This window comes from Limulus polyphemus, unplaced genomic scaffold (assembly GCF_000517525.1).
Source record: "Limulus polyphemus unplaced genomic scaffold, Limulus_polyphemus-2.1.2 Scaffold567, whole genome shotgun sequence".
NCBI classification, from domain to species: Eukaryota; Metazoa; Arthropoda; class Merostomata; order Xiphosura; family Limulidae; genus Limulus; species Limulus polyphemus.
The window spans coordinates 335,563-347,213 of record NW_013666177.1 but is presented as its reverse complement, the minus strand read 5'-3'; the positions used below and the strand labels follow the sequence as shown (position 1 = coordinate 347,213).

At 33.1% G+C, this 11,651-nt stretch overlaps 1 protein-coding gene and 1 long non-coding RNA gene across 2 annotated transcripts in view; one reads left to right on the top strand and one right to left on the bottom strand.

Annotated features, from left to right (window-relative positions):
• The window catches only part of LOC106459148 (homeobox protein SIX1-like), a 16,918-nt gene extending 13,202 nt beyond the window's left edge, over positions 1-3,716 (bottom strand). The window contains exon 1 of the mRNA XM_013918741.2: positions 2,877-3,716. Within this exon, the coding sequence (XP_013774195.1) occupies positions 2,877-3,541 (665 nt within the window). The 5' untranslated portion in view covers positions 3,542-3,716. The remainder of the gene's footprint in view (positions 1-2,876) is intronic.
• A 187-nt stretch (positions 3,717-3,903) lies between these two features.
• On the top strand, positions 3,904-9,064 carry LOC106459149. The gene is made up of 3 exons (XR_001290809.2): positions 3,904-4,157; positions 5,592-5,725; positions 8,235-9,064. It is a non-coding gene; the product is annotated as an uncharacterized LOC106459149 (long non-coding RNA).
• The last annotated feature ends 2,587 nt before the right edge of the window (positions 9,065-11,651 follow it).

Sequence of the window (11,651 nt, the reverse complement as noted above, 5' to 3'; positions counted from 1 at the left end):
AAGGATGAAATAATATTATACATAAGTTGCCATTGTAAATGTCGCATTTACTTCTATAAGTCTCAGTTTTCCTTAATTTCAAAGATTCCGATAACATATATTTTACTTTAAAAATTAAATAAATAGTGAAAGGTTTACGTTTTATTACGAGCAATGATAAAAATACCCAAACAACACAAAGCTTTTCTGTAAAAACTTACGGAATGACAAACAGATTTCCTGTCTTACAAGCTAAGCCTTATTTGTCGAGTTATGCATTTAGGTTGTAAGTTTCTACATTTATCATACAGGTATGTGTTTATATATATATGAATAATATTTTGAGCATGTTAATAGTAATTTAAGGGTATTTAAAACAATTTCAAGGTAATTTTACATCATACATACTTTCACATAAACTTTGAAACTTTTTATTTCTTATACTTGTTATCAAAACCAATTTTGGCTCGCTACAAAAAAATAGGTATATTCGTTTATGTTTTCATGCAATGTATGTTAGTACAAACGTTTAAGAAATAAATAAATTTGTTAAGGAATAATTGCAACTTGTACCAATAAATAGTTTGTTATTGCATAATTACTTCTTGCATCAATAAAAAAACAGGTCGCTATTGTATAATTGCTACTTGCATCAGTAAGTAAACAGCATGCTATTGAATAGTTGTTGCTTTCATCAGTAAATAAACAGTTTGTTATTGAATAGTTGTTGCTTTCATCAGTAAATAAACAGCATGCTATTGAATAATTATTGCTTTCATCAGTAAATAAACAGTTTGTTATTGAATAGTTGTTGCTTTCATCAGTAAATAAACAGTTTGTTATTGAATAGTTGTTGCTTTCATCAGTAAATAAACAGTTTGTTATTGAATAGTTGTTGCTTTCATCAGTAAATAAACAGTTTGTTATTGAATAGTTGTTGCTTTCATCAGTAAATAAACAGTTTGTTATTGAATGGTTGTTGCTTTCATCAGTAAATAAGCAGTTTGTTACTGCATAATTGTTGCTTGCATCAATAATTTCTAGAGTACTTTTAATTCATTACTCTTATACCTATTCTACATATTATGCTAAAACCTAATGTAATACACGGCTTTCAAATAATGCAAGTCGAGGATAAGCTAGCAAATGTGTATGATTATCATATTGATATAGCAATGCATATGTTTATCACAATAACTATATAAATATGTTTCTCAAGTGCTTCGTAGTACATGCCGTTGAGTACAGCTGTGTCGAACACTCCTCTTGAATTTATGTGTCGGTTTTATTTCTTCCGGGGTAATACTATTGATAATACACATATTGCATTATAATCCGTTATGATGACAGGTTTATACGCAGAACATATGGTTACAAATGTATGAGCACAATGAAATTAATTGTCTAGAAATAGCTGACATGCAATGAATTATTGGTGGTACGTTATATTTACCCAAGTTGTCTTAGGAATAATACTACCCTTCATATATATATATATATATATACTAATCGTATATTAGATGTTTTATAATAAATAGCATTTTGTATCGTATGTTACTATAATAACTTCATGAAATAAAATAAAATCATACTGAAGTGGACAAAAATCTAGATATTGAAAATATACAATTACTTAGATCTATTTAATGAGATGCCAAAAAATTTACTAGGCTTCATTATGTTACTGATGGCATATTCAGAGGTATAATTAAATTGTTAAACCCTGTTTTACGAGTACTTTCTAAAAACTTAAGAACGGCAACAGTGGTTGTTTATTTCTTTAGTAATATTAGACATTGTCAATAAGAGGGTTAATTTTTTAACAATCCTGTATATCTATATATGTATGTACAGTTTGTGTATTTGACTAATTATAGCTATATACACATATGTAATTTCATACTGATGGTCTATCTAACACAAATGAAATAAAAAAGTTGAAATATAGACTTAAGAGGTGAGATGAACTGTTTCAATTTTCGAAACAATTTGATAAATTCACTTAGTTTTAGAGTAACACTGCTTTCAAAGCTGGGAACTCTGGTTCCATGTTTAATTTCTTTTTCTTTCAGAAATTGTTTTTATAAAAGAGCTTTCTAAATCATATACTTTGGTTCTCAACTAAGCGAATGATTATCAATTAATACAGTGTAGCAGTTGTTAAATTAAAATACTTGTTTTCGTAATTTAAAGTCCGAATTTATGATGATCGAAAAATCATTTTCAGAAAACGTGTACACTCAATAACGCTGGCTTAATAGAAGTAGCACTATAATGCAATAGGAAAGTTTGAATTAAAGTGCCTATTCATAGCTGTCGACGATCTGCTCATGCGCAGTATAGTAACAAACCTGGTGTGAAGCTTGGAACAGTGCAACAGATAGAACCTTTTGTAACAACTGGAACATAGAGATATTTATCAGTAACAATGCGATATTCGGTCATGAAAATATTTCAATACACATTTCGTTAATGTCAATAATTGTTTGTAAGAAACACATAGATTAGAATATTAACGATATTCCAATAAGCAAAAGTGTTCTATACATATTCCAAATATAACTATTAAAACTAAAAACAAGAAAGTAATAAACCTCTCTCTCTTCTCAACATTTAGCTTTGAGATCTGCCTGTTTCTCGTTTTGTAATTTGAATATATGTCTCACATCAGTTATTGTATTATCTGTGAAATCATACCTATAACTTGCGTGGGGGAAAATAATAAGTTGTACTGTTAAGCTTTATTTAACCTCCTCACTCGCCTAACAGTTTGCATTAAACCAGTAACAATAAGCTCAACGTGGTTAACTTGCCTTTGAGTCTGGTTGTTGTGCTAATAACTTACTTATTTAATTTTTCCATCACTTTGTTAGAAACATTCAGAAGAAGCTTCTTACCTGTCTTTCGCTTCAGCCGCTCTATCCCTTTGTCTTCTATTTTTAAACCAGTTGCTGACCTGAGTGGTGGTCAGTCCAGTGGCTTCAGCTAGCTCGCGCTTCTCACGTGGTGAGGGGTAAGGATTGTGTGAGTACCAGTCTCGGAGTACGTTCCGTGATTTCTCTTTGAAGCAATAGCTAGTTTCCTCGCCGTCCCATATTGTTCGAGGCAGCGGGAACTTTCGGCGGATCCGGTACTTGCCGACTGCACCCAATGGCCGGCCGCGGATTCTCTCTGCTTCAGTGTAATGAGCTTGGAGCCAGAGTCCTTGGAGTTTCGAGTGGGAGGCCGGCGAGAAGTTGTGACTCTCCAGGATCCGATATAGTTCCTTGAAGTTGCCTCGGTGAAAAGCTACAAGAGCTTTAGCCTTTAGCACACTTTCGTTCTTTTGAAGATGCTCACAGGCCGGTAGAGACCAGAGGAACCGGCCGAGCCTTTCAATATTACCGGACTGTTGAAGCACTTCACATACGCAGGCTACCTGCTCCTGCGTGAATCCAAACGACGGGAGCATGGGACTGGGGGAGGAGGGGTTGACGTTGGGGCATGAAGTCTGGGACAACATGCTCGAAACTGCAGATAGGTGGGGACCCGCCACACTGTCGTTCATGTGGCCAACAATCATGGATTATGCTTGCTTCGTGGAACTATACCAGAATTACTTCGTGAAGTCTGCGAGTTTGTTCCTTCAGGACCAAGAATTTACAGCTCTAGTCATGTAGGTACCTACCGTCGTCTGAACTGAAACTATCTCTGCAGGCAACACCGACTCTTGAGAACACGCCACACTCTAAGTGATTCATCTTGATATTATCATTTTCTAGGCGCCGGCAATGACCGTTTTCGCGATCGTGATTGGCTCTCGCCGAAGGCCCTCCGCTTGGTTAGCATCAGAGTGAAGCCATTGCTGATGTTGCTATGGTAACTATGTCAATCAACCAGGCAAACTCCTCCTTCGCGATTTCACTCGAAAGTAACAAGCCCTGAGAGTGAGGTTACGCGCCAAGCTGGCTCACACGGACGCTGTGGAACGTGAGGAAAAACTGAATCACAATTCATGATTGAATCTCGTCCCTTCTAATTTGGTGTATCGAGAGGACAACAGTTGCTAAGTGGTGACACCAGCAACAAGGCAATTGTCCTAATGAAAATGTATGAACAGGAGGGCACTTGAGGAGCCATTACTGGCTTCCGCAGACGACAAACGTTCATGAGAGAGCCTTGGGGAGGGACTGTTGTTGGTGAGTCTTTGATGTATAATTTATATTATATGGATGTATCATTTCACTCAGTATTTTATGCTTAACATATACACACTCTTTGCTATTTCAATCTTGTATTAATATTCATATATCAGTATTAATGTTTAATATTTATACTACCAAACGAATTTAGTAATAAATAGAATACCAACAGTATTTTTAATTTGTTCAAAAATACTCCTTTTTTTGCGTTACAGCTTATTAATTTTGAGAACACACCAAATATGTGCAGTCATATATGTAATATGTACACGAAATAATATACGTATTACACATAAAAACATATGAATTTATAAAAAACACAGGCATGTTTCCATGAGTATATTTTATATTATTATAACGTATTTTATTTCATGATTTTGCGCTACGACAAACTTCAAAATTTATATGAACCTTCAAACTATGCACGCTGCTGTATTATGGTAAAACTCTATACTGATACACCCCCGAGTAGAGCCACACACAAATATAACTGCAAGTACTTTGAATATCGGTGATTAGTGGCATTAATTTTAATACTAACAGTACTTTTTGTTTAAATATTTTGTGTGATTCATATGTGATTAAGGATCCTGTAACAGTTCTAATCAACCAGTCATGGTACACAACTGTAACGGTTCTAATCAACCAGTCATGGTACACAACTGTAACAGTTCTAATCAACCAGTCATGGTACACAACTGTAACGGTTCTAATCAACCAGTCATGGTACACAACTGTAACAGTTCTAATCAACCAGTCATGGTACACAACTGTAACGGTTCTAATCAACCAGTCATGGTACACAACTGTAACGGTTCTAATCAAACAGTCATGGTACACAAACAGTTCATTAAAGGTATCTCAAACTCAGATGGCTTATATTTTTAGCTGATATTTTTTGTAGTGATCGTGCCTTGTTTAAAGTATAGACAGGACAAACTGCTTGGTGGGAGGTGTAGTCATGGAGGCTAAGCACTTGCATCCATATTACTTGAACTGTTTGTTGTATATGAGAAAAAGACTGATATGTGCATACAGAAATATGTATAGCCTTGTATAAAACCGAGACATGGAGATTCGAAGTCTGTTTTATACGAGTACGAGTTAGTCAGCCTATAACAAGCAGGAATATAGTTTTCTATTTAAGCACACTTACCGTTTCCGTCGTGGTTCATAAATTTATTTTAATTTTTATTAGGACTAACTCATGCACCTGAAATGATTCTTTTACAACAATTTGATGACATGCTATAAACAGGGTCGCTTCGCTCCTCTCAACAACAAGCAAATGTGTAGGGTTTTTCTCCAGAAAAAAAAAATCAAACCGAAATTAAGACAATAAAAATAAAAACAAAGGGTTGGGAAATAATTTGAAAAGGTTGTATAAAAAAAATTCTCTGGGAGTGTTGCTCTTATTTCCTTTTTTTACAGGCCTTCCCCTTGCGACACCTTCCAGACCTCTCGTGCATAGGGTTATTTTTTTTTTCCACATCCTCTGATAAGCAAGATTTTAAAAGAATAATCCTGTTTGATGTTCTGACAATAAAAATCACGGTGAATCCCAGGTAAAATAGCTTTTTAATAATTGTACAAGTTTTATAACACAAAGTGTGGACAAAAAGCTGCACGTTAAAAATTGCATCGTTTCTTCCTCCCCACCAAAAAATTGTACGTTTATGATTTTTATGTAATAAACAAATTCCCACTTATCATTATTACAGGTGTTACTTTTGCAGACGTATTTATTATCTGAAACCTTTAAACAAGTATTATTGAGAGAAGGAAAAAAACTAAAACGTTAATTTGACGCAAGTAACCTTCTCGTCAAAGGTAATTTAACAACAGACGTCATAGGTTGTCATTTGAATTAGCAGTGAATATTTTAATTTAAGAAATAGATACTGGGCTCATACTTGACAAATAATGTGTATGTTTACTATATAACAATTTAAAGTAATATTTATCTCTGTTACTACCAGTGACCATCTTAAAATTTAAGTAACAATAATAAATCAAATTTAACTTCAACACTTTTTGCTTAAAATATTTTAGAACTATTATTTTGTCATGTAGCAACATTATTTAACGTAATTTGTAATTATAATTATGCACAGCTCCAAACAACGCATATATTGATTTTTTTAAAATCTTTCTCTACATTCCAAAGGGCAGGTTTATATTTGATAAAAAACTATTCTTCCTTCAAAATATAGTGATTTATGTATTGCTTCTCATACAATTTTCTTTTGTGGTTTGTGGTTTTATTACTACAGCCCTTCGTTACCACCCCTTTTATGATGTCACAGCATGTGATCTGACAATTCTAATATAGCTCAGCTTTCAAAATAATTGTAACAACGTTTAAATACGATTGGATAAAGCAGATTATAAATTCTTTACGTCATTGTAGAGTAAATAAAGTAGTGTGCGTTGTTATGGTTTCTCGAGATACCATTCACTGGTGATCTTGTGTGGGTAAATAAAGGAAACTAATGGAAGGCTAGGAAGAATTAGGAACAAATCAGAGATCTGGAATTTTTTTTTATAGTTTCTTTACATGTTGTTTCCGTTTCTGAAAATGCCTTTAAGTTAAATTATATTTGAAAGCTACAGAAATATACTTCGATAATGAAATATCAGATAAACTTATGTTTACAGACCGCAAAATAATCCAATGACTTAAATACTTATTTCTTGAACACTATTGTTAAGTCTGTCTTATTTAAACAATACACACAAATAAAATAACACATTTCTTAATGAAAATAATGGATATAATTGATCTCAACTAAAAATATTTTTACCAAAAATCACGATACATATTCTGACAAAGATAACGGCGACGCCATTTTGAAAGGTGGAGCCTTAGGTTGCCGATAAATCTTTGTCCGTTTTTGTTGTGATATATACGACTTATAGCCGGAACTGAAGTGGTTCCTACTACAACAGGCAATATATATTATTGAATATGAATCAAGTTAAAGCTCGCTGGATATATTAAAATGGAACTTACTAACAATATATTTTGAGACTAACGGAAGCATTTTTGATGTTCAAAATAGCAACAAAAATAATAGAAATAACAATCCAGATTATATGACTTTTTAAAGCCAGACTTGATGGTACTTAGCAAGTATATACTAACTTTCATGCAACTCGGTAAATATTTCCAATGTGAAAAGGAAAAAAATCAGGGATATCAGTGGCACCTCTCCAGTCAAGAAAGGATATCAAAATTTAGAAAATATATAACTTTCGCTATAACCGCGGCGGTCCGGAGGTCTTCACCTCTTTGCTGTGATACCTCCAAGACACTCCTTACAGAGGGTTATATATTTTCTGCTGGCACCCCTGATAAGGAAGGTTATAACATGATTAATCTCTTGGCACGAAATATTGCGGCACCTCAACAGGAATCGAAGAAAAAATGGCAGTGGTAAAATGTTACAGTATGTAATAATAATACAAAGTTCAGGCAAATGACAGTGGTAAAATGTTACAGTATGTAATAATAATACAAAGTTCAGGCAAATTGCAGTGGTAAAATGTTACAGTATATAATAATAATACAAAGTTCGGGCAAATGGCAGTGGTAAAATGTTACAGTATATAATAATAATACAAAGTTCGGGCAAATGGCAGTGGTAAAATGTTATAGTATATAATAATACAGAGCTCGGGCTACTTTTGTCAGTGTCATCAATACCGGTACCATCTTTTTGCCTCTTTGCATTATTACTGATTCCATTTTTACCAGTGTTTTGTTGAATCATTATATTAACCCTTACACGCGGACTCACGTGTGAAATATTTAAGATTTTATGCATCGTGTTTTACATAATATTGTAAAACTTTGTACAATCAACATAAAATAAAATACAAGCTTGAATACAGTATGTGTAATACAAACACGTCTACATTCACAGTGACCATATCTAGATAGGACACATATTCATGCACAATGTATAGGTTGTACAAAGTAAAATACATGTGTGTGTAACATGTGTGAGTTATCACACATGTAGACATTCACGCAATTGATCGTTAACTCAAACTTTTTGTTTCGTTTTTAAGGTGAAACATCTCGTGTGGACAAACGGAAAGCTAGCACGAATCATAATTCTCATTTAAAAAACGTGCACAACAGAGGTGGGAGACAAAGCCATTGTTTTTCTTCTTTAAAAGACAGAATACACTGCTGAAAAATTACCCTTTTTGATGCAAGCAACTGTGACATAATAAAGGAAAAGTTGTTTTTAATATCCAACAACGTTATATCATAGAACATCTATATAACAAATATGGAGGGTCTATTCAATGCAACTAAAATAGTTTAATGTGAGTTTCTCACGTATACTCGGTCAGAATTTCCAATATTGTCAGTTTTAGTATTTAGTAAAGGAACTTATTGCTGTCTTGCTGCTAACTCTATAGACTAATTCATAAGTTTACAGGGTTATTTTAACACATTCTAACGTTGTTCTTTTATCATTTGAATCTTCCTGTTTATTAATTATTGCCAACAGAAGTACGTGAGTATATTTCCCACAACTAAAAAGCACATACAGTGTACGTATCTATATTTATTTTAGTTTGTTCTCAGATGTCCTTTACATACCTGCATAAAATACATACAGTGTTTATGTATGCCTAATGAGAGGTGAAACATGTTGATGTGTTATTAAATTTGAAATTAGAGTTTGTAATATCAGAATAGAAATGACACATTATAGGTGTGTGTCACAATTTTGTAAGATATCCAAGATGTAAGTGCCATATAGGATGAATGAAAGTGAGGGGAAGGTAGTAGATTTGTAATAAATTATTGCTACAGCCATACTATTTTATAGTACTTTTTATAAACTTTTGATGAAAATGCGTTAAAATAAACCTGCTATATTTTATTCCTTTTTCATTTCGACTTATTATTTGGCCAAATTAGACATGAGTTAGCACTTAGTAAGTCCGGGCTTGACTGATTAGAATTATATATTAGTAAACTCTTACTTAAACCACTGGTTGCAGTAAAATGCTTTTTTTTTCTTTTACCGTTACGTCCACTGCAATGACAGAAAGGAAGGTTACTAAGTAACAGTATGTCTCTTATTTCATGGACTTTTTGCAGAGGTGTGGTATTTTTGACGAGAGAGATACATACATAACAAGCATTATACTGATGACAAACTAAGTTAAGACCGAAGTCCATAACTGAAATAGCATAAGTGTTTTACTTTTATTTTATTTTTTTCTGTTGGTTTTTCCTAAAGTAAACTACTAAAACATAGACGTAGAAATCATACAGTGTTCTACAAATGTACAAATAGAGATAATACAGGAATACACCAAATCTCTTGATTCTATTCACTGGAACTAGAATAAGACTAAAACACACCATCTAATCAATCACATAAATGACCACCGTGTATACCCACCAGACCAACATCTCAGAAAGGCCAACTTCCAAGTGCTATCGCAAAAGAAACTAATAAAAACACTGAAATAGTTTTAAATCGGCGGAATTTAAGAAAGTACAAAAATCTTAACGTACTGGTACAGCATTCAAGTGTAGACTTTTAAAAACATAAATATGCTTGAGGTTACAGAAGGATAAATTTTATATTAAGAATCTCACAAAGTAACAAGTAATAAGCAATCATTCAGTGATACATAATTGTATTCTTTGTCACGAGTTTTAATCAATCGATTTTATATCAAGAATCTCACAGAGTAACAAGTAATAAGCAATCATTCAGTGATACATAATTGTATTCTTTGTCACGAGTTTTAATTAATCGATTTTAATACTTGAAAGTCTGATTATTCGACCAAAGTCTATTAAGTGCAGTTGAATGTTACTGCTTATTAGCCTTAAGTTTGTAATTACGAATTTTGATTATATCAGTTTTCTTGACAACATAAAGAGTACACTTACAAATCAGTGAGTGCATATGATACATGTTTAATTATATGTATTTACACCGAGCGTCATTTCCATTAGATGACGGGACACGAACTTAAAAAGTTAATACAAACGTAACAGGATAGGCTTAACGTGTTTAAAGGATATATATAGCATAGTTTGATTGCATACAGCTATAAACCAAAGCATTATATTATAAATAAGTTTAATTGTCATTACATTCACAGAATCTTCTTTAATCTCATTAAATGTACTTTATCTTAACCAGGTGAAAGTACCCGCAAATGAAGCAAAAACTCTGTATAGGACAATGCTAGAAATTTGTTCCCCCTTCCTTCGTTTGTTGTTAAATCCCTAATGAACAAAACTCTGTAAAGGACAATGTTAGAAATTTGTTCCCCTTCCTTCGTTTGTTGTTAAATCCCTAATGAACTCATTAGATGATAATTGCATATCCTGCTTTATGGAAGGTAATAATAGACTCATTTAATTTATTACGTAACTTGTGTCTTTAAATTTAATGCCAAAGTATATAATAAAAAAAGTGTGTTATGGTTCAGGGCGTTTTCTGCCCTCATCCCTTCTCGGACAAAAATCCCAAAACAAAATATTCCATATACAACCTCTAACAGTTTCCAGTTACCATAAAAAAAAAATGACAGTAATCGCGCCAGCCAACTCTGGATGATGGATCCTAACACATATAATGGATCATTTTTATAGTGAGGTGCTACAAATACCATATTAGAAATCTGTAGAGGTGTTTAGGATTTAGAAACACGCTTCAGGTTTGTTTGTTTCTCTTTGTAAATACAAATTTACGATTTGATTTCTGGAAAAGTAGAAGAAAAAAAAAGAACGTTTCTGAATTCACGTTAATCCCGCCTTAATATTAAAGTAATTAATATTTAGGAAAATGAAATCGTTCATCGATAGAACACCTCTTCATACAGTTAGTGTGATGCTTGTTAACCTGTATAATTTATTTAATTAAATATCGTGCACTACACCACAGCCTTTTAAAATGTAAATCTCACAAGTTACTCAAACTGTACAATAGGTCACTGAGAAATAAAATTTTAGACCTATAACACAGGAAACTCCCATAGTTGTGGAATCCCAGTCTATATAATACTTCTATACCTTAGGACTTTGGTCATCCTTTAAATGTAGGGTCCTATGTTAGATAACGTGTGATATTAATAAATTTTCTATATGTGAATTCGCTTGCTAAATAACTCTATATAGAGACCCATGTTAGATGAACTACATTCTAGGTCGCTTCTATAAATGTAGATTATTGTGTTATATTAAATGTATTGTAGCTCGCGTCTCTAGTTGTGAATCTCCATGTTAGATTAAGTTTATTGTAGGTAGCTTTTCTAGAGATGGAGCCCCATGTTAGATTAAATGTATTGTACGTCGCTTCTCTAGAGATGGAGCCCCATGTTAGATTAAATGTATTGTACGTCGCTTCTCTAGAGATGGAGCCCTATGTTACATTAAATGTATTGTACGTCACTTCTCTAGAGATGGAGCCCTATGTTACATTAAATGTATTGTACGTCACT